The sequence below is a fragment of the Paralichthys olivaceus genome, chromosome 6, assembly GCF_024713975.1.
Source record: "Paralichthys olivaceus isolate ysfri-2021 chromosome 6, ASM2471397v2, whole genome shotgun sequence".
NCBI lineage: Eukaryota > Metazoa > Chordata > Actinopteri > Pleuronectiformes > Paralichthyidae > Paralichthys > Paralichthys olivaceus.
The window spans coordinates 8,999,717-9,023,228 of record NC_091098.1 but is presented as its reverse complement, the minus strand read 5'-3'; the positions used below and the strand labels follow the sequence as shown (position 1 = coordinate 9,023,228).

At 40.3% G+C, this 23,512-nt stretch overlaps 1 protein-coding gene across 4 annotated transcripts; it reads right to left on the bottom strand.

The window, feature by feature from the left end:
• Window positions 1–2,583: 2,583 nt before the first annotated feature.
• Window positions 2,584–23,174, bottom strand: gabrd (gamma-aminobutyric acid type A receptor subunit delta). 4 transcript variants are annotated; one of them, XM_020088719.2, is made up of 9 exons: window positions 22,769–23,174; window positions 12,974–13,005; window positions 10,949–11,016; window positions 9,390–9,610; window positions 8,542–8,624; window positions 8,259–8,396; window positions 6,202–6,357; window positions 4,915–5,126; window positions 2,584–3,624 (listed from the first exon to the last, which is right to left on the bottom strand). In XM_020088719.2, exons 1-9 carry the CDS (start codon window positions 22,834–22,836, stop codon window positions 3,301–3,303), a joined length of 1,302 nt encoding a protein of 433 aa, XP_019944278.1. In that variant the 5' UTR covers window positions 22,837–23,174; the 3' UTR covers window positions 2,584–3,300. The 4 variants fall into 4 exon arrangements, with proteins under 4 accessions (XP_019944278.1, XP_019944277.1, XP_069383268.1 ...); XM_020088718.2 differs by having other exon boundaries at window positions 3,152–3,624; window positions 12,890–13,005; window positions 22,769–22,975; XM_069527167.1 differs by having other exon boundaries at window positions 3,152–3,624; window positions 12,890–13,078; window positions 22,769–22,902.
• Between the last annotated feature and the right edge of the window lie 338 nt (window positions 23,175–23,512).

Sequence of the window (23,512 nt, the reverse complement as noted above, 5' to 3'; positions counted from 1 at the left end):
ATGTTAAAATGTAACATATTTGATCTTAAGGACTTTTAAGTGAATCTTAATTATGTAAATGGTAAATTACTGCTATAACTACTCTGTCACACTCACTTTAAAATGAGTTTTATTATTCAAGAGAATGTTTTGCATATTGTTTGTAACATTTCTGTGTGCTCTTAATGTGTGTAATCTTAATAAATCTCACTTTCGAGTAAACTTCATTAGTCATCAACAAAGGGTTAAATCCAGTTAAAAACACATTAGCTGGGTTTGTGTCATACGAGAGGAGGGATCTTTGACAACCTGACAACTCTAAATGTGTTATTATTAAAGGCTTGTAATTGAGCTACAAATCATTAGTACATCATTTATTCAACATACATAAAGTAAGTAGTTACATAAATGAAATGTAAGCCTTCTGAAGTGTGTCTTATTCAGACTGAAAGCCTCGCTCTTTATCTTTATCCTGCTTTAACTCTTCTATGACAGAACTCAGCTCTCTCTGTAACTGGTCTGTGTCTAATACAGGGAGAGTGTTATGTGCTGATATCATGAATACCAATCTGCCTTAAACAGAGTTCATGCAATATGTATGACTGCATGCAGTACAGACCTACAGAGTAAGCTGGACTCCTCGCTGAGACCGGTTTCCTTCGCTGTGTTTCCCCAAAAGTTCTGATGCTGTGTAGCAGAAAATGATAAGACCACAACAGCAGTCACACACAGTGGCCTGCTCTGAGCCTGTCTGCCTCTGCCTTTGAAATGACAACCACCTCCTTGACTCCACTAGATGAGAAGGCAAAAGTTATATATGTGTGTGTGTGTGTGTTTGTGTGTGTGTGTTCAGTGGGTGAGTGACTGTTGTTCAACTCCACTGGAGTAGACTATCAGTAAGCGTTAGTGCGTTCCACAAAGTGTATCTGTGTGTGTCTCCGTCCCTTCGGTGCCACTGTAGGAGATAACGCTTCCTGCCCCCCCTTGCGCCCACATCTTCATCGCCATCCGTCATGATGTCACCTCTCCTGGCCCAGAACAAAGTTATCTCCCTGGGAGAAGCTGGTCCGTCGCGCTCCCTGTTCGAAAAGCACCCAGCCCTGGCCCGCTCCCACCCATGCCTGCTCCGGCCCTGCACTGCCGGCCCTGATAACGGTCTCACTCTCCATGGCCGCCACACACACATATAAACATGGAGCAGCAGGAGGGGAGAGGGGATGCTGACGGCCCCCTGAGCAATCACTACAGCGGGTTGGTATGTGACTGCTGTTGCATCAGAATGAGGACGCCGTGCGGGTCAATGCTGCCCACGAATGCCAAGTCTATCAATCCACTAAACCACTAGAGTGAATCAAAGACGGAGGAGTAAAAAGAGGTTTTTTATTATTTAGTCAGTGTGTAAATCCTAAACGTTGGTCAGGAAATAATCAGTGGAGCCATGACGTTGTCCCAGCATGCTCTTCTGATGTTTTTTTTACTGCCTGTCAGTGAGGCCTGTACGATCAGATTTATTTGGCCTCTAAACATGTGAATGAACGAGCAGTTTACACATCTAGAGAACATAGAGAAACATATGTGTTTTCTTCTCTCATTATTTGTCCTGTGGTCACAGATGGTTTCTTTAATTTTAGTTAGTTCTTATCACACTGGTGTAAATGTTTCTGTTATGTTTTGATTAGTAATATGATTCTATAAAAAGGGGTGAAACGTCAAAACATCCATCCCCCAATCGCTACTGTGCAGGTGCAGACTCCAAATGTGCAAGATGGCAGCGTTCATATCTGGGATGTTTTTGGTTTTCATTTCTGGATGGTGAGAAGAAGTGAAGATGCATCATTACAGTTTATATACAGTCTATCTGTATGACCCATTGGAGCAGACCAGTGACAGGCATAGCAAACCTTTCTTCACCGCAGAAAGATCCAGATCAAATAGAACAACTTACATGCAAGACCTTTTACCATAACCTTACCACTGTACATTCATTAATTCATATCTAAACATATAATTCTAGATTTTTTCACATTTGTCCGATCTAAATGTTGTCATTAGTTTAGAGACATGTACTAATATTGATCATTTGAGATAGGTTTATTTAAATTAATACATTTTAAAAAATGAAATCATAAATAATCATTTATAGTGGATATTCATGGTCCCCAGAGAATTCATCCTAATGTTGGTGACCCACTGACGACTTAAACATTATCTAAAGATCAAATTAAACTGATGTAATAAAAGACCTGAGAGCAAAGTGATAATACAGTGATGCTGACTCTAATAAGAAAAAATGTGACAGAAGCAGTAGTGCTTTCTTGTCCCTCAGTTTCCCAAAATCTATTTCTCAGTTCAGACGACAGACAAGAGTGTGAAATTATTAATAGAGCACAATTCTTGGCCACCGTTGGCTGAACATGCAAGTCAATTATTAATAATCCCTCAAATTAGAGCCTTTTTTTCAGCCTACGTGTTGAACTCATATTCACTACAGCTAATATTTTTGTTTTTGCTAAATGATTTAGCATTTTTATTACTAAATACACCAAACAAGGTTTCAGATTAAAGTGGCCATTAGAAGCCAGGAAAGCCACACACACACATAGGTAGTGGAGAAGGTCCTTTAATTGTGGGGAAACAGGCAGAACTGGCAGCAGGAGATAAAGACACTCCAGACTGTGTCCTAAACAAAAGATGAATTGAAAAAAAAACTGGGTGGAGGACCAAAGAAGAAAGAAGTAAAGAGAAGGGCGGGGTGGTGATGTCCAGGGACGAGGGTGAGGGAGTTATCAGCCATGCAGAATAGTAGTAGTACACCTCATCGTGTTATCCTCGTGTTTGGGCGGCACTTCTGCTTTTTTTTCGAGATAACAGGCGGTTCACTCCAGATTGTGGCTTCGAGTTAGTTCAGCTAACGTATGCTTAGAGATGTGAGCGTGTGGTCGGTGCTGCAGGGCGTTCAAGCAGGATGGTTTGCTCTAAAGTCCAGTGTTGAGAGAGTTCATATAACAGGATGATGTGGAAATCTGGATTGTTGCAGTCACTGAGCGCGTGAATCTCCAACACCTCGTCCTTTTCCTTCGTGTAACAGTTCTGCATTTGTATTTAAAGATGTGAAGATCTGTTAACTCGTCACTACTTCCATTAATTACCACACATTCACAGGTTGTAACACCTCATTTCTTCTGAGGTTTTTTTTCCCACTGAGGCCTGCAGTATATTTCAGCTGCACCAGTCCGACAGCACTGAAGTGGCACAGCTCCAGCAGGTTCTTATATACAGCCTTTGGACGGCAGCCACTCGCACAGGCCTGCTGCCTGCTCCTCACATGGTGTATGCCACCCAGTAGATCACATTCACCACGGCGAAAGTGAAAGGGAACACGGCCCTGGCGTAGATGTCGATGGTGTCGGCATCGATGGGCTTGCAGACGCACTTGGAGCAGCACTTCTTCTCCTCCTCGCTCTCCTCCGGCTGCTTGGACCGTCTCCTCCTTGGCTCGGCCTCCTCTGTGCCGCCCTCCCCAGGGATTTCGCTGCTTGAGCGCTGGGTCCGACCTTGACGGCTTGAAATCATCACACCCTGGTTCATGCCAGTTACCGACAGGGAAAACAGAACCATGGCCTGTTTGCCGTTCTTTACAATGGACTGTGGGGAGACAGAGAGAAGAGCTGGTAAGTGTTCTCTGAGGCGTTACCTGGTGGAGTTTAGAATTCTATTTTTACAATATAACACGCAAAAGTGACAGTTAGCCCACCTGCCTTCTAGTGGACTAGATGTGTAAAGTACAGATAAATGATAAAATTTCAAAAACATTTTGAATCTGATATCCCTCAAATTTACAGGTTTTATTTGGAGTCACTTGAAAGGAAAACAAATCTAAAATGTTCAGTCATAATAAGACAAGATTTTACAAGAATAAAGTCATAATATACATTTTTTGGCTTTTGTTTTTAATCAGGTGACTTTCTGAGGAGGAGGAAATGTTTGGTAATGGTCGACTGCAGGGTTATCGTTGGTTACATCTGTGTGAAACTCCTGATTTCTCGAGAGACAATGAGATTAGTTTAAGATGTGGGATCCAGGAGTGGAACTCCAGTAAGCATGAGTTCTCCTTGCTGCTTATCACCTAAAACATTTTTATTCTTCATCAGTATTCTCAGAATATTACTTTTTGTAATTAAAAAACAACTTTATTCTTGTAATATTACAATTTTGACTTGATTTTCATAATGTTAGAATTCCCTTTCTTATTCTAATTTCTTATTAAATACACCCTTTTTACTTTTTTTCCCCTCAACACTTATCATAAGATATTTTGATAATGAAACATTAATATACAGAACTACATAAAAAAAGCCACTTCTAAAAAAAATAGAGATTTTGAATTCCTCGAGTTCAGTCCAGATAATTAAAGAAAAACTATGGTTTATTATAGCTTGAGATTTTACAGGAATTTTAATACGATTTTACGGTCACTGCAGTTTTACTCACATCAATACTGCAACGTGTCTCCCTTCACATTTAACATTAATATTCAATTTCACCCATTTTACTCATTCTTTCTTGTCTTTGGCCATATTTTTCTTGTGTTTTGAGAATCTCCTCAGTTTTTCTTTGATATTTCTTTATTTAAGAAAAATACAATCACGGCAGATCGTATTCTAAAGTTAGCTTCAGTAAGATGAGCATCTAAAACAAAGGAAACAGACAGTATGAGGACAATCACTATTATTCCCTGTGGGCAAATTTTCCCATCATGCTCTACAGAAATGAATTGTTTTGTTGAAGGTCAGTGGGATGGATGCTTGTCAGCAGTGGTGCTGGAAGTGCAGACCAGGTCTGTGTTTGAGAGGCACACTCATTACTCATAACAGCCCCTGCAGCCACGCATAGTTATCTGCTGATGGAAGAACATGATGGGAATGATGTCCTCACCTCAGAGCTGAGCTTGTTGGCTTTCACCTTGGCCTTCTCCTTGAGTCGGTAGTCAGCGTTGTAGTGAGCAAAGGCGTACTCTATGAGCGCCGCAAACACAAACACGTAACAGATCCAGAAGTAGACATCCAACGCCTTGATGGCTGATGCTCGCGGCAGGGAGGAGCGGGCGCTCACCATCAGGGTGGTCATGGTGAGAACAGTTGTGATCCCTGCAGAAAGAGGGGAAGTACAAACATACAGATTAGGTTTTTGTGTGTTAGTGGTACGGTTTTGTGGATGGCAATGTCAGCCACTATGGTCCAAACTGCAATATCCATTGGGTGGATTTCCAGGATTATCACCGGCAGCATTTTAAAAGATTTACCTTGTAAACATTTCAATATCGACTGTGTGGATTGGCCAATAATTCTGTGCAGACTTTAACTGGTTCCTGAAAGAAGAACCTTACGTGATCCCCTGATGTTTCCTCCAGCAGCACCATGAAGTTCAGGTTTTCAGTGAAACGTGTGAAAAACTGATGGATGAACTGCCATAAAATTTGGCTCAGAGTGAATAGTTAAAATCTGCTTTATGTTTGCAGAACTATTGACATTCCCATCATTTAAGCTTTGCTTTTTCCTAACTGCACATAGACTGTAAATAAAGATGAATGACATGACAGCGCCCAAAAGTGAAGCCAAATTGTCTCTTTCACCTGATGACAGGCTGCAGTACAGCTCATAAATTCCATAATTCGTAAATGGGCTGTTTTATTGTATCGTGCATGTTTATCAGTGCATGTATCTGTTTTGTTTTTTCTTTTAATTTCTCTGAACCAAATTGCCTTTGGGATTGATAAAGTTTTAATGCATTGTAAGTCCCGCCTCTATATTGATGTATGGGACATGATCCAGATTAAAGAGACTCTGGCTCTAAACGTGCAAGATGTCACGTTCTTACCTGGAATATTTTAACATCATTTCTGGATAGTGGAGACACAGAGTCCATCTATATATTCAGTCTATGGAATTCCAAATGCTACCATGCTAAACTAAAATTGCAAACATGGTATATATTTACACCTGCTTAGCACCATGATAGCATTTTCATCTACAGCATTTTGAAATGATGACACTCCTCATATGATGAGGAATTCACTTGTACCCCCAATAGGGAAGTCTGTAATTATAGCATATTTGTCACCAACATCCTGCAGATTAGCAAGCTGCACTTACCTCACCACATTAAGACACAATGACACAGATAAAAAAAAGTTTAAACAGACTTCATCACACTCGTACAAACCTAAGGATACACGGGCAGGGACTGCTGATTGGCTGATCCAGAAGGATACCCAAGACATGGCAACCAGTAATATGGAAGGCATGTATGACTGGATGATGTAGACGCCTCGATTACGTCTCAGCTCAAAGCGAAGACTTAGCCTCGGAAATCGTCCCGCTGGAAAAAGAAAACAGACTCCGTGAGAAAGCTATTTTCACAATAGGTAAATATCTCATCGTTCTCTCACAGACATAATGTCTGTCTGCTCACTTGTGCCCCTAGTGGCAAAACCTCCTGATGTAAGACATAAAGTAATGTTGCAGGCTGCATCTTCCCAGCAGCAACTCCTATCATCTCATAAACCTCCTGCCTGGCTCAGCAGCAAGCCTGGCTTCATCCATTCCCTCTATGCATCAGATATAACCACAGAAGTGCCTGAAGTTAAAAAAAATAAAACAAAAGAAAAAAAGTTTTGCCTCAGAGAGAATCTGCAGAGGTTTTCAAGCCAAGTCCAAAAATGCATACAAATGCAAAAAACACAGAATAAATACAGGCCCAGTTCCATGGGGTGCAAAAACTCTTAATAATAATGTTAATAATAAATGTTTTGCACTATGGCGTGCTCTGATTAAAATGGTGATCAAAACATGAGACATGTCTGTGCGTCAGCTGAGTGTGGATCCCTCTGACCGCGGCTGGACAACTTCAGTGTGCTGTGCCTATCGTCCAAATTATTGATACATGGATATTCAAAAACAGAAGAGGAGAGAAGTCATAGCAGATTCATAGCTTCTTTTTTATAAATTTTTCAAATTAAGAACTAGTTTACTTAAAAGATAAACCACAACACTGCTGTTACAAGTAATATAATTTATTCACAGAAGTAAATCAAAAATATATATCACAGGCCTCACTTATTTTTTAGCATGTCTTCAAGGTGCTCGCAGTAAAATATGGCCGCTCACCTGCTGCTGTAAAAACACAGGTGGCATTCGTTGGGATTAGAGAACATTTTGAGAAATCATTTTTGGGTCTGGGTCCGGTTTAATCATGTTGGCTGGGCTTTCTATTTGATTTTTACAATCCACATGCCTGTAACAGTGGGAAGAATTAGGCTATGGTCAGATTCAGACACAAACACAGGATGCTGGTCAGGTTTGGGTCATGCTCAGTTAATTTTCTCTCAGACTCGGTCACTTTCTGACAGAAAATTGCTTCCTGAGCTGCACGCTATTTGTTGTTGCTTTGGCGTGGTCTGAATTGAAGAGCTTGCATGGATGCCATTTGGAGCTAGGTGTGCACTGCACACACAGAAACAGAGTTTTAAATTAAGTTTGGCTCACAGTCCTGCCTGTGCAGTGTCTGCATTTGTCCACTTGTACTTTGGACAAAAAGGACCATACTGAAAGTTTTCAGATCCAACAGTAATAATGCTGCCGCAGCAGCAAAGTTGTCATGAGGGCTGCAGCCAAAGTTTGCCAACCTACTGTATCTCAAGTTCAACACCGACTGGACCAGCTCCCTGTCTAACTCACACCCAACTTCAAATGTGACCTCAGTGAAGAAGAGTCTGTGCAGGTGCGTGTGTGTCTGTGTGTGTGTGTGTGTGTGTGTGTGTGTGTGTGTGTGTGTGTGTGTGTGTGTGTGTGTGTGTGTGTGTGTGTGTGTGTGTGAGTTTCAGCATAATCTGCTCATCAGAAACCACACTAGGGATGGACTGTGTTTGACTTTATGCATCCTTAAATAATGTTAATTACACAAAACACATGGAAACATGGAACACAGAAGAATATTTAACAATAGTTTTGTGTATAATCAAGTAAATATCATGCTTCATTACGCTTTAAACTGCCACCGCTTCTGTGGTCTTAAGAAATGTTAAGGCTCCACAAAGTTACATGACTTGTGCTCTTACAATAGACGGACATGAAGTTATGTGTATTTACATGTTATGACTCTTTGATCCAAATAAAAGCAGCCACAAATAGATTCACTGGAGCTGTGTCTGAAAACATGCAAGGGGCTTGTCCTGAGTCTAACTGTGACAACTGAGGAAAAACTGGGAAACAATTGCTCACCAGATTTGAAGTTCATCATCTCAGTGACAAAGCGATAGTCTGTGATGGTGAACTGGGAGAGCTCCAGTTTGTCCAGGCCATGGATGTGTTTCTGACTCTCCGACCAGTGGTACACAATGTCCTCTGAGGAGTAACCGTCTGGAGTGAAACAACAGTTTTATTCTCACACTGAGGAATGGAAGGAGCCTGTAGCACTGTGACCTTTAATGGATCACTGTACTAAGACATCAAAACATTCCAGCAGTAAATCAAGAAAACAAGGTGGGGTAAATCCTAAACGTACAGCTTTCCAGGTCCAGCATACACTCCTGTTCATCCATGGGGTACTTGGTCAGGTCCATGTCACACGCCACTGTCGAAGTGATTCTGGAAACAAATTCAAATTCAAAGTCTCCCTCAGGAACATGATTGCCCAAAAGCTATAAACACAACAATGACATCTTATCATCCCGCAGTTAAACAGTAAACTTATCAGAAAAAAAGTGAATTCTACAGCAGATATGGAGCAAGGTTCAACTTCTTTTCAAATTATTTTTAATAAGTTGTTTTTTAGTAAGCTATTTGATGCAGAAATGTCATGATTGACAGCTGAGACCAACTCGTCATTGGTCGACTGTGTGTATCAACAGGAAACTGATTTAGTGGCTCCATCCCCTGATCACTACAGTGCAGGCTCAGGCTCCAGATGAGGTCATTGGCTGCAGAAGGCAGCGTTTCTATCTGGTATATTCTAGCTAATTTACTGAATAGTGGGAAGAAGATTTTTATACAGACTAAATATAGACTGAATGAAATTATCTGAAAACGTACCAGATTATAAAACCTTTTTTTTAATCAAATTTCATGGCCCACTATTAAAAATCCCTGATTGACTATTCTTGTAATTAACTTCTGTATAACTCACCTTTATTCACTTTATCTTAACCTTCACCACAAGCACATCTGACCACATCACAGAATGTGCATAAGAAGTTACCACAGAGAAACGTTTACTCTCAGATCATGGCATTTTAAAATATCCAGTGAAGAAGTTGCTCATAGAAGAAAATTGTCAACCTCATATCACCCAGCTAGAGCTAAAGAGCCTCACTGGTTGTGTTGTCGGTGTAAATGTGTCTGGTTTGCTCATACCGGCTGCTGTATAGAATCACTCCGTTGGGCTGCAGACGGATCAGCTTGTTCTCCACAGTCACGTCGTGGAACCAGGCAGATTTGGCGTTGACGATGAAGGTGTCGGGAAGCCACAGCTTGTCCACGAAGCGACTGTCCAACCCCAGCGTCTTGTTGGTGTGATTGTAGGACAGGCGGTCATCGTGCCAGCTCTGCCGCAGGAACACTGTCATGGTGTATTCCTGCCAGGTACAACACGCACACACACAACACAAAAATTACAAAAATGCTGAATCATGCACATTGTAAAACAAGCTTTGGGCAAATTTGTGGTTTAATCAAGACTCAAACCTCAGTCACAATAAAACCAAATAAATATAAACCTTAAAAAATCCCCCAATTTAACAAATAAAGGTGAGTTTATTCATCACAAGGAGAACTTCTTAGCCCGTGAAAAGATTTAAATAATGTCTTTGACTCCATTTACACCTGGATTTAAAATATATTTTGTATTCAGCCTGTGTTTAGTTGTGATTTTAACATGATTGCATTTACACCTGGTATTAATATTTGCTTCCAGTGTGCACAATTAAATCTAATAGGAATTTCCTCGCTCTGTCCAGCTCACACTACATCCTCCTCTCGTTTGCAGAGGAGAATAAGAATAGAACAAGTCCATCAAGCTGCATTGCTGTGTTTGCTTGTTTGCTTGTGTACTGAACACATGACCAGGTGGTTTGGCTTGTTACGGTCCGTCGTCAATGCATCTTGGGTACATTTACACCTGTACTCTCGTGTAGTCCAACACTTTCTGATTGCTAACCATTTACCAAATATGCTTTTTAATTCCAGGTGTAGATATTTCATGACTCTGGAGGAATTTGGTCAACTCTGACCATAGACTCTGACTAAAACCGTTGCATTACGGAAAGTGTATTTTTGAAACTTGACCCAGAAAAATCAGGATCTCTTGGGCTTTTTAAAAAAAATTATAATTGTAATTTGGAGGAAATCTAGGCCCGAATTTGATTCATCCAATTGATTATTTACATATAATATTTATTTGAATTAATTAGAATAGAGGACTTTCTCCTAGTTCTGACCTTACCATCTATTTCAATAATTGTATAATGTTTCATTTTATTCTTTGTCTGTCTCATCTGCAACATGTTTTATATATTTGTGCTCTTATGCTGTGCCTTCTTCAAATTGCTTTGCTTTTTTTTAACTGTTTCCTATTTTTTGCCTCCAGTTTTAACCTGTAAAGCACATTGTAGCTGTGTTTTTAAAGGTGCTAATACAAATAAAGTTTATTACTTTAATTTAAGTTTTTGAAAAGATTTATTTAGAATAAAGTCAAAACCACATGATCACCCACTAGATTTGGTTCATACTGTGCAAAATCCATGAAAGTATCAAATTATCCAACAAGTCAGCCAAAGCGTCACACATGTTCACACTGAGCACTTACAAACCCTCAAGTGGGATGAATCAGGATTATGCAAATAGCAAATCTTTGATCATAAGAGATGTTGAGTCACGATAGAGAATCTCACTGAACGAGGAAGAAGAAAAGTTACCATGTTGGCTTCAGAGATGTGGTCGATGCTGGCCACCTCAATGGCCATGGCCACGTTCACGGGGGGACCTGCGGGGGGAGAAGTGAGAAAAGAAGGCGAACCTGCCCCCTGCCTGTCTCAAACACACACACACACACACGGACAGACAGACCATCTCTGGGTCCATCAGTCCCTCCCACCCTCACTCCACCACCCATCTGTTTTCCCTCCCGCCCACCACTCTCCCACGTCTCAAACACCCCTACAGTGCATAGAGATTAAGCATTACCCAGTTTAACCATGCTAAGTGGCACATCACACTGAGGGCTTTCACAAACACAACTGGGCTTTCATGGACTCGCACAGAGTGAGCTTCTGCCAACACTCACACACACACACACTCTCACGCACACACACACACACACACACTAGCGTTTGCACCCATCGGTTTGCCATATGATTAGCATGGAGTGTGCCTCTGTGATCGGATGCTCAAGGGCAGAAACCACAGGGGAGCTCGCTGATGCAGAACAGACAGAAAGGCTATTTATACTGAACATTGAGGAATCATACATTACCACTCCCCAACATTTAACACCTTCCCATAACCATTCTTGCTATGATATTCTATTCACCATATACCTTTGGATGTATAGTGTGAGGTGATTTAAAGAGGAAGGTTAACTGTATTCCAAGGTCAGCAGGAGAGAGTTTAGATGAGCATCATCAGTCGCCTGATGCCACTAATCCTCCAGTAGAGGTGTCCAGATCCATTATTCATTTGTTATACAATACTGAATGGAAAAGTCTGCAATGTAAATGAGGTGTTGATTTTGTTTCATAAAACTTTAATGCAACGTAAATTACACAAACACAGTCGGATTCACAGTTGTCTTTTGTGTTATTTAAATGCAGAATCAATGCATTTGCAAATAACATTCACAAAAAAATATTTATTCATTTTGTTGATAACACCTATTGATATATTTTAGTCAAAAGAGTTAAAAAGATGTAGTCGTGTGCTTGAGCTTTCTTAGGTTGTAGTGAGGAAAGCACAAACGAATCATACATTTTCACAGTAGGTGTATTACTTCTTTAAAATAAATCTTTAAGTTTTAATGCTGTACAACTGAAAACACTCTTCATTGGAAGGTTTGGGGGAAAAGACAATATCATATTTCATGGATGTGAATTGTATGGATATCATATCATATCTGTGAAAGACTAAATATTTTATTTGCATATGCACTTTGTATCCTCTCCAATGGAAAACCCCTCTGGATTGTTCCAAACATCATTTGTCAGTGACAGTTGTTTGTGAATGTTATTTAATTTGCAAATGAATCAGCTTTTTTTTTTAAATGGTGTAAGTTTCATATTTATTTAATGTTTTATGACACAAACATGACTCCACATTAAATGGCCATGAGATATGAGTTGAATGCAGGGAATTAACCCAAATACCAGACATGATTCCCCAATGGTCATAACAGCCCTTTTGTTTTCATTTCCACATTACGATGGTACATCAATAAGGATGTAGTGACCACACGATGGTGCGTTATGATAATCGCTGAAGACGTATGGTGCACACGGCGGTGTGTGCTTTGATAGCGGCGCTCCTGTTCCACATTTTCACCTTTTGCTCAGCTGAGTTAAGCTGTGAGATAGAGAAATCTATCACTGTGGTCATTGGATGTTTCACATCTTGCAGCCATTCTTAGCAAAGTCTCCAGAGCTGTGCCCATTGTTTGCACCACCCATCTTGTCCTTGAAGGGCATCGTCCTCAATAATCCCTTCAGCAAAGCTCTTTTTGTGTCTATAACATTTTACTGAGGAGTCAAAGCAGATCTAAATTCAGATTTGTTCTAATGCTGCACATGAAAACATGCTAAGGATGGCTGTAAATGTGAGGGGGTGAAGTGCAACCCAACGCCACGAGCAGTAGATCTCATACTCACCTCCTATCCCAGGGCGAAAATTTCTGGCATAGCCCTTCATTAATTCATCCAGATTAGGTAACCAGGATATTTGAATGTCTGTACCTACATAGTCCCCAATGTCACTCAGCATGGCCCTAGAGGAGACAAACAGCAAACACAGGAGCCTTCAGTGGGTCGTCCAGCTGCACCATGTGTCCACAGGAAAACCTGCCAGAGACTCAGATACAGTCAGTAACATACAAAGATTTAAAAAGAGACATTAGTAGAATAATACTGGTTCAACTCAAACCTTTCTGACCACACTGGACTTTTTTTGGAGCTTTGTAAATTAAATACTAACCCAATATTAACCCTGTGATATAGCTCTGTTTAGTCTCCACCAGCTGCAGCTAAGAAATATCTCTGGCTCAATGCTCCACTAAGCTCACCAGCTATCACTAATTTCATTTGTCTGCAGGATAAGAGAGCTTCTTCACAGAGAGCAGCTGCCTGCTGCTGGCCTGAGAATGAGGTTGGTGAGAGGTTGCAGAGCCCAAAAACCTAAACAATACGCTGAAAGAAACTAAAATGCTGCAAAGAGTTGAGAGGAAAAACAAGGTGAGTGATGATTCTCATTACTTTGATCAACTTCCTTCATATCACACTTTGATTGAATGGAAAACTTTAGATTTCTGCAACTTATCATTTGAGGGAAATCTGTTTTGAAGAACCAGGATGGGTCAACTGGTTTCTTATGAAGTAAAAGATTAAAGTTTATTTGATCATTTATTGACACAAAAAACTTCTATTGTTGATCATTTCATACACAATAGCAATATGAAACTATGCATATATGCCTTTTGAATTCATGATTACTGCATTTTGAAATCACAGTCTCTTAACTTAAAACAGATAAAAAAATAAATGTGTATAATTTATGTGCTTCAAGAAAGCATGCCATTATTTATTCATACCCTCTGTTTTCATGTTTTACTTTATGTCAGCGCTGGTGTGCACTAAAATATTAACAGACGAAAACTATTGTAATGAATTAGCAGCGTGTATGAATATTCTTTCTCGATATTTTTGCATGAAAACGATCAAAGATACTGAACCTCAGCTCAAAAAAAAAACAGCCACCCGCTATTTCCTTTCAAATATCTCTGCCTATAATATCCTGCAAGCGCCACATCAGTTAAAGCCTAGTTGTCATTTTTCTCTTCAGTTGTGTCTCCATGAGGAAGCTGACAGCAGATTTGAATCTAGTGCTGTGGCTTCAGACTGAGCATCCTGCTGCGCTCGAGTCCACGAGCCTCAAAACCTTTTCCTTTGACTTAAAATAGTTTCTCATTACACGGCTACTTCCAGTCTGAACAAGTTAGCACATTTTTACATCACTGTCTCTGGTTTGGGAGAGTGTCATAGTCATTTACACAGCACTTAGGTTTCTTCCATTTATGCAAACCTCTCACAAGGGGAGAAGTAAAGTGAGATCAAAGGTATTTTCTGGTTTAAAGGGGGCTCCCTTGAGGCCCCCTGCAGCCCTCAGGGACTGCTGGAGGTCCCACAGCCCACACTGACATCCAGTCTTGTTGTAGGATTAATGAAGAGCAGCGCAGCTCTGATTCCACCAGGTGGCAGTTTTGCATTCTAAAACAGTGAGTAGTAAACAGACTGCATGCAGATACATAGTTAATGTCAACACGGCTGCACCCCTTCATGTGTAGCAATGCTGTAATATGATGTCATTCTATTAAGGCAGAAGCTTTATCAACCCTTACTTTCCGATATGTTTTACACTGTGCTACTTACATTTTCGAGGCAATACTGTCCTCCAGTGTCGACTGACGTGCAACAAAGAAATGAAATGAGACTAAAGGTTTCTGTGACATTCAGCGTCACACAGGCCTGTGGTGGCTGTGCCTCGGACAAGGACCACATGGCGGCTTGATCGAAGGTGTTTCTTTTGACCAACAATAAAAAGCCATTCATTGACCTTTGAAATGAGGCTGACATTTGAGGAAAGTCGAACCTACTAGATTGCGAAGCATTACACTCACTCACACTACACAGAAAACTGACCTTCATAACAACAAGAAGCCACAAAAACACATCCTTTTCTAAACAAAACACACGTCTAACGTTTCCTGAGTGGATCCATTCTGTGCTGGCAGATGTATTTTTAGGTCTGGCAATCACTGTCATGTCTGAAATTAATGGGGGCACTGAGTGAATTAATTAATCACTTCACTCCTGTATCTCTTCATTGGCAGTTTCTAAAATTGGAAATAAAGAGCTTTTCCTTCCAGAAATCCGTTCACACACCAAGGTCAAACATTCCGGCTCGCACAGAGCGACGAGATAGTGTGGAAGTATGTGTCTGCTCAGGGCAAATCCTACTGTATTAGTCTATTAAGTGTAATCTAATATTAATTGTACTGAAATATGCTGTGTCTATGGTGATCAGACTAATGGGTTCACTGTGACTGTGAAGTATTTTTTATACTTTCATTAGGATTGCAATCTTTGACCTTTGTTGTTGGACTGTGTCTCTTCAAATGTTAACCTTCACCTACTAATGAAAAGCAACAAGGAAAATGGAAAGTGCTGTTAGAAAAACAGAAGCTGCATAGGGTAAAGAGAAATTGACAAAATAAAAATAAAAAAATATATATATATATTAATATAATATAAGTTTGTGGCTTTTGGATTTCATGATTTTTCTGGTCTTTTAAGGTAATTAAAATGCAAATTATACTGTATTAGTATATTTAATGTAATTTAATGTAAAATTTACCATCACTTGTCTATGGTGATCAGATGAATGAGTTCACTATGACGTTGAAGTATTTTTCATACTTTCACTGACCTGTCCTGTTTGACTTTAGTGTGTGTTCACTTTCCCAGATCAGAAGCATCACTTCCTGTGCCCCGCAGGAGTTTAGATCTGAAATGCTTTGCAAATGTTGTAAACAATAAAGCTATTATCAACTGAATAATTCTCCCACTCTGATCTAAAAAAAAATCAATAATTCCTAAATACGAGCAAAATGAGCTTTTATTTAATATGTCACAGATTATTGCTTTAATTAAATGCTGCTCTCCACCGAGCAGATTGATTTCCCCTGACTTAAATTGGTGTTTGAGGAAAAATGGGTTTTTACTTCATGCTGCCTTCACTTGAGTTGCCCCAAAAAAATACTAAATAGAAATGCAGCTCTCAGGCAGCTCTGTGAGTAAATTTACGCAGTTAAAAGAAATGGACGGGGTTGAAAATTTGATTGCTCTCTGGGGAGATTCACAAAACATTGGTGCCTCTCTATTTTCTCACCACTCCATGCATGACAAAGAGCAGAGAGAGTGTGTTTACAGATGCAGCTCTTCCTCCTATATTTTAATTTTCATTAAACATCTCTCCCGAGGCCTGGATCTGCACCGTCTGTTTGAGCGAACATTAAGCAGATGGGGAGTGAAGAAGGAGGAGAGCAAAGACAAATAGTGGCGGCCTCGCTCAAATTCATGGCGTCTTTCTTGTGATTGTAATCTGCTGCAAACACTGACAAGCCTAATTACTTTTATATGGTGACACTGCTAGTTACCTAAACATGAGCACAGTGTCGATCCCCTGATTGTCCACCTGTGATTCATCGTTTCTTTTAGTCTATTGGCTTCAGCATGAGATGATCAGCGTAACACAGTCTCATCCAAATCCAATTGGACAATTCATTATAAACATAAATAAGTACTGGTGTTTGCACTGCATTAGCTCACAGTGATAATAAAGGACCTGGGTTGTTTTTCATCTCTTTTTATTGACTCCATTCACATTAGACTTTAATATGGAGTCCCAGAGGTGATAAAATTCACTTATAAATTCAATTATTTCCAGTCGCTGGAAAATGACATGAAAATAAATTGTTGTTTATCTTTTTTCTGTTTTTTGATTTGTAGGTGCAAGCACACATGTATCTCTTTCCAACTAAACCCACGGCCGTGTGCTTTTCATTTAAGCAACATGGAAAATGGGGTGTGGTGTTGAAAGAAAAGAACCTACTGCATAAGAATAGAATAAAACTGACTAAGAGATAGGAAAAATTATCTTTTTTAAATGGTTACGTGTGGCCTTTGGAACTCTGGATGTTTTGTCTTGAGTCTTTTAAGATAATTAAAATGAAAAAAATATGTAAATCTAATATTTAGTTTTAATTTGATTATAGCAGCTGAATAAGAAGTGGCTGCTGAATCCGTCCGGATTATTCGTTTCTTCTGATAAAATATTTTGAAGTTTCTTGTAAATAGACAATGCTTACATTCACTGTTTCACACCAAAACCCAACATGTGCCTCCTTTCATCCAGATATACATACAGCAAACCCTCTTTAAGAATCTGCTCAGATGATGTTTAGATGAAAAAAAATCCTACGTTGCTCATGTTCATGTTTGCTTTCTAACAGTCTTTGCCTTTGTTGGCACATTGCTACATCTCTTGGCATGTTACTGGTACTGAATGTCCATCAGTCAGCACGAAAGTATGAGTCACGCACATGCAACATGCTCAGGCAATCGTGAGCACATGCACAAATACAGACAAAACATTATTCCAGTGTTACCAGCGGCACCGTTAAGGCTGAGAAAAGACTGAGAAACACATTTCAGTTGACACATCCTGTCAACTTAAAAACATTGATCCTTCTTGAGGTGCCATGAGTGTGTACATATATATATACACATATATGTACACATTGAATGTTTTTTAATCAGTACCAACTTTTTACTACTTTGTAAATGTGTCATGTAGTATCTTGCCCCAGAAAACCTCAGCAGTGTGAAAATCTGATCCTCTGGTTGTAGGAGGGTGTCTCCAAATGCAAACAATACAAAGATGGAGTACGATGGTCCATCATGCTGCACAGAAGCTTTAGAGAGGAGCAGGTTTCTCCTCATCGCAGAGGAAAGTCCTGCAGGGCTCGTGTTCAGGTCAGTGACTCTCGTCTGTGTTTTTAAAGAGCCTGAAGACACTTCTACACATCTGAATAAGGTGACATTTGGTGTTGAACAGCTGGATGGACAGCTTGAGAGTCACACACACTGGGCTCCTATACTCCACTAAACTCAGCAGATACAGTGGATACTAGTGTGACAGTATATGAGTATGATACCATAGAGAATACTAACGCTCACAGTACATGAAGAACTGCAGTTTTTATGAGTCATATAGTGAATGATTTCGTCTCATGGAACATTAAAGCTCTTGTAGCTGTTATGTTAGTTTATGTAGATTTTTTGTTTGTTTGGTGGTAAATAGTGACGCTCTATCCTTTAATGGAATGACTTGTCCTAGTAATACAATCAAAAATAGAATATAATCAAGATACAAATAGATAGAAATAAAAAAAAGATACTATTACTATTATTTTGGTTGCATCAGTCAAATGATAAATTAATAATAATTCTTAGAATCAATAAATTATTTAAATATTTTTTCAGTTGGTGCCAGCTTTCCTTCTTCCTTTCCGAACTGTTGGTCACACACAGTGAGTGAAGACATTTGGACCCTGGCTACACGTGATCTATTTACAACCAATTCATCATTTAATTAAATGATGTGTTTGGACTGTGGGAGGAAACGCACACAGACACAGGGAGAACACACAAAGTCCACACAGAGAGACCCAGGAGTTTGAAACTAGAACCTGAGGCGACAGTGCTAACCACTGCCTCATCAAACACAATTATTTTCAGTTGAAAATAATATTTATATATTCTTATTCATACCAATTTAAATAATTGTATTCAGTTGTAATGTCTGAGCCATCTTTTTAGCAACTGTGATGGAGAAATGCAGACCAAAAAAAATGTAGATTAAATACACATTTAATAGTAATATCCAGTTTAACAATAATGGTTTTGTCAAAATGGCCAATTTCCACATCTTAAACTGTGATAATGGCCCAAATTAAACTAAAAGTCAAGTCATGATAATTTGGAAATGTCTGTGATATTCAACAGTTTCTTTTCACTGTTTGTGTAGCGCGTCAGCTTAAACTGAGTGGGAGGCTTTAAGAGGAAACTCCAAAGTGTCCCTGCACCACCTCGCCCCCCCCCCCCCCCCCCCCCCCCCCCCCCAGCACGAGGAGAGTCAGGCGTTAGAGCTCGCTCATGCAGCCAGTGGAACATGATCTGATCACTGTGTTATTGGGCAATGTACTCTCAGGACAGAAGAAGGGATTTATCTGCTGACTCAGCCTCTCATACGGATTAGTCCAGACAAGTGTGTCACCTGCATGCAGGTGTAAGGACAAGTGTGACAGACCGTAAAGACCATGAAATGTTGTGGATTAAATCCTGCTGCATCACATCTCGCTGGCAAAACCTGCTAAACCCTGTTCAGGACATCGCTCATGTGTCCTCGTAAGAACACAACGTCAGTCCCACCTCAACTGAGTTTCTCTTTCTTCTGTGGACGATCCAGATATGATGGAATTGTTTGCATCATTAACTGCAGCTCCCATGCAAAACCAGATTAACCCCACTCTACATGCATCCTCTATCGACAGCTGATTATACATTATAGGTTTATATTTTGTACCTATATTTTCTATTATATTTTGCAGAGAATTCCCACGGTAATGGTTGTTTGTCTCTACATGAAAGAACTGCAATATGCTGGCGACCTGTCCAAGGTGTACTCCACCTCCTGCACAATGTCAGCTGGGATTGGCTCCAGCTCTCTCACGACCCTCAAAGGATAAGTGGTATGGAAAGATAGATAGATGGATGGATGGATGGATGGATGGATGGATGGATGGATGCCCCTGAAACTGACAGTGCTCTTGTCCTGGAAACTAGCTGACACAGCATTCGTTTTAAACAACGCCCTCCTGCCATTGTTCACAAACAAATGTATAATGGTTTAAATTTCGAACACAGTGACAGATGTTGTAAGTGCACATTTTACTTCCCTGACCATTGATATCCCCTTATATCCATATTAGCAGGTATATGCAGGTTATTTAGTGGGTAAAAAAGGTGGTTGACTCTTTCCCCCCTTGCCAGTAGAGGAGTTTGCCTTTCTATCACCTCACTGCGTGGCCAAATGAAAGCATTCACCCGGGTACACTTAAAATCATTTTTCAAGTTTGGTTGTTCTAATGTTTGTTCAAGTGTTCATGATTGTGGTACTTTTGGTTTTAATTTGTTATTTAATGGTCAGCTGAGACTGATTCGCAATTGGTCAAGTGTGTATATTGACCTTACTACCCCAGCTCTATCTCCTGCACGCTACTGCACATACTCTGGCTCCAAATTCACAAGATGGCGGCATTCATACCCAGGATATGTTAGCTTAATTTCAAGATAGTGAGAGAAGGTGGAGACATGACATCCATCTTTATATACAGTCTATAGGTCAACAAGCTGTGTCCCAATTCAGGTGCCGCCTCCTTTGGAAGCTGCATTTTAAGACTGGTAGCGTCACAGCGTCACAACTAGGCTATCCAATTTTGAAGGGTCCTCCAAATGTGGCCATCTTACGATGAAGGCTCCAAAGGATGGATCCTTCTTGGGCCAACCTATCCCGGGAGTCATTGCATTTTGGTAACAAAAAGAGATAATAGTGCCAGCAAACAATGAGGCCAAGACATCCAATGCTTTCGCTTTTAAATATCAAGGTTTGAATTCGACCAACAAATCAAAACCAAGGGCCATTAAAACTTTCTCAACTGCAGCTCTGTTGCTAGGCGACAGCTGTAAGAGCGGGACAAGCTGGTGACGCAGATTACAAAAATCCTCTGTAGACCAGACCGTCTCATTTCGGTTTGGCCTTCACGGTCTACACAGCCCACATAGATCGGCATCTTCTGAAAGAGGAGGCCTCTGAATAAGGACACAGCTATGGTTTCACTCTATATGTTGGTGTGTATCAAAAAGACAGATATATATTGTCATTTGGTTTAAATACGTTTACGTCACGCTCTTAAACAGCTGGGCACTAGCTAACTAACATTTAATAGTGCATTTGCTGGGGACTATTTTCAACCCTAGTGTAATACTCATTTCTCTGCTATGCTGAGGATGTAATGTATTTTGAAATAGTTTTTTGGTCTTTAATCAATAGTCTCTTTATTGCTTAAGTCTGTCATGATGAAAATGACAACTACTGGTTAACAAATATAATAAAGCCAAAAAATTTCATCAATCTTTAAGCAGTGAAGTTAAGATCACCAATCAGATTCTTTGCGTTCTGAAAGATTTGTACCCATAACAAATCCAATCTGTGTACAACATATTATTTTCGTATTATTATTATGATTATTATTATTATTATTATCATTATTAACACTCACTATGCAGATTGAGGCCCTGCTGTCATCTGCTAGGCTGCAGTAATTTACACCTCTGTGCTTCTGTTGACGGTATGGCCAATTCTACCATTAATATGTTGCAGATTGCGTTGGTGAAATGAAGGGTACGTGACACTTCAGCTGGAAAGAGAAGCTGTGAAATTCACACCACACAAAAGGTGGCAAGGCACAACTTAGCTTAACGAGAAAAGTTAAGTAATTCTTCACTGAACAAGGGAATGGGGCGAGGAGAGGAAGCGGTTTGCAACTTTCAGCCACAAGGGCGAAAACTATGTGTGTGAGAGGGAGAGAGAGAGAAAGAGAGAAGAAAGAGCTGACACTAAATGAGGTGCAAGAAAAAGCCTACATTCTGCATTGTGCTGAGAACAAAATAATAATAACAGCAGTGACTAGAGGCAGGAAAATCCAATTACAATAGCTATTACTCCCTCTGCTGGTAAACAGCCAAGAGGGACAATAGAGAAGTGATTTGCCCAAATTTCACCCAACGCTTTAATAGCTTCACCCTTTGACCTTTTCAGTGGAGGTGCGTGGGCTGCGGCGGAAACATGCAGCTCAGCGGCTGATGCTAGTTATCCCAAGAACTGGAAGCCTGTGAAAGCTCATGAATAAGAACACAAGGGCATTTTGACTGCGGGTAGTTGAATGTTCTATAGGCCTCTATTGAAAAGATAATTATTAAGTTCAAAACTCACCATCTGGTTTAATCCAACTGCTTTGTATGTTAGAAACCTGTGTAATCGTCAGGGCTGTACAGTCACTTTAAATGACACTTTAAATGGCTTTTTGCAAATCAAGCAGCTCTGTTTTCACTATTTGATTATCTCACCTCACTTTAGGTTCTCAGTAGGAGATGATTGGATCATTGTTAAAGACTAATTTTGGCTAACTGTGTAGGACTGGAGGAAGAGGTCCATCTGCACAATCTATATTATAGCATATATAGAAAAAAGCAGCTGCTGGTGTTCACTGTAAATGAATGGAGGCCTGTTTTAATGATATTTGACCCCTAAGTGCCAGGCCTGGAGGTGGGTGACATTACCTGCCACACGAAGAGACACCCACTCACCTCATCCAGTGTTCTCCATTAATAATAATAATACTTTTTTTTTAAAATCACCTCTCCTTATGCATATGCATTATGCAAATGGAGTCATCAGATCCATGTGCCCTGAGGCAGAGCAGAGCAGGGAACAGACTCCAGGTTGTGGGTGTGGAGAACTATATTTATATGTGCAGAGTGAAACTGAAGTAAATTCACTGTGCACAAGCTTTAGGTTTAATGCAAATGAGGTAACATTGTAGGAGGTGATTTTCAGCAGCAACATCTATTATTTTCATTTTTCAAATGGATGATTGGATCTCCATAGTGATGCTGGGTGTTGTCTAATGCATAATGTACAGAATACACCATCCACATAAAGAGGATACTTTTCCTCATCATATAATCCTGATTCCTTGATCTTTGAGTACACTTTGACTTATTGTTATATCCGAACTTACTCCGACCGAATGAATACCTGCAAGAAGTAAAGAAAAGCGAGGCTGATCTCACCTGGTGAAAATATCGCCTCCGACAAAGAGCAGAGCCAGACTCGGCAGCAGGAAAGTTGGGATCTCCATTCCACACACGCGTAATGGTCGATGACAGTTTTACCAGTAGGAAACTTTCCCGGACTGGAAATCGAGGACAGAATATAACAATAGCCACGGAGTTTTATTTGAGTGCGCTCCTCTCGTGATCCTGAGACTCCGAGCAGAAAGTAAAGAGTTGCGCTGGAGATGCTGAGGATGAGGGTGGTGAGGAAGATGATGAAGATGATGGTGACCCCATGTTCAGCACCCCAAGTCCTCGCGACCAGGACCGCGCGTAAAGAGAGCGCACCTAAGGAAAAGGAAAAAACTCCCGGTTCCACCGCTGAGACGCACCGATCCACTGCCGCCGCTTGTCCCCCAGCAACAGAGGAGAGAGAGAGAAAGAGAGAGAGGGAGAGCGAGAGCGAGAGAGAGAGAGAGAGAGAGACTCACTAATCTGTCCATCCCTCCGTCTGAACGTCAGATCCAATCTGGCCACATTAAGGCTGTCACGAACATAAGACTTCATCACATTATGTAATGTTTGAGACATTTCAGTAATGTCCATTAGGTTATTTAATATCTCACTGTCTGAAAAACTTTGGTCTCTCTCTCTGGTGGAACAAGACCAGACAGCAGAGGCTGTAACACTGATGGACACGAAGGTGGACAAAGGAAAGTCCTTGATTTGGTTCAGATGATCTTTCTCCATCAGTAACAGACG

Excerpts from the sequence above, each read along its gene's own strand:
- gabrd (XM_020088718.2), bottom strand. The coding sequence starts at position 22,836 with ATGGAGATCCCAACTTTCCTGCTGCCGAGTCTGGCTCTGCTCTTTGTC. Across the intron at positions 9,611-10,948 it reads ACATCTCTGAAGCCAACATG|GAATACACCATGACAGTGTT; the intron begins GTAACTTTTCTT and ends TGTACCTGGCAG. Across the intron at positions 8,625-9,389 it reads GTGATTCTATACAGCAGCCG|AATCACTTCGACAGTGGCGT; the intron begins GTATGAGCAAAC and ends ATTTGTTTCCAG.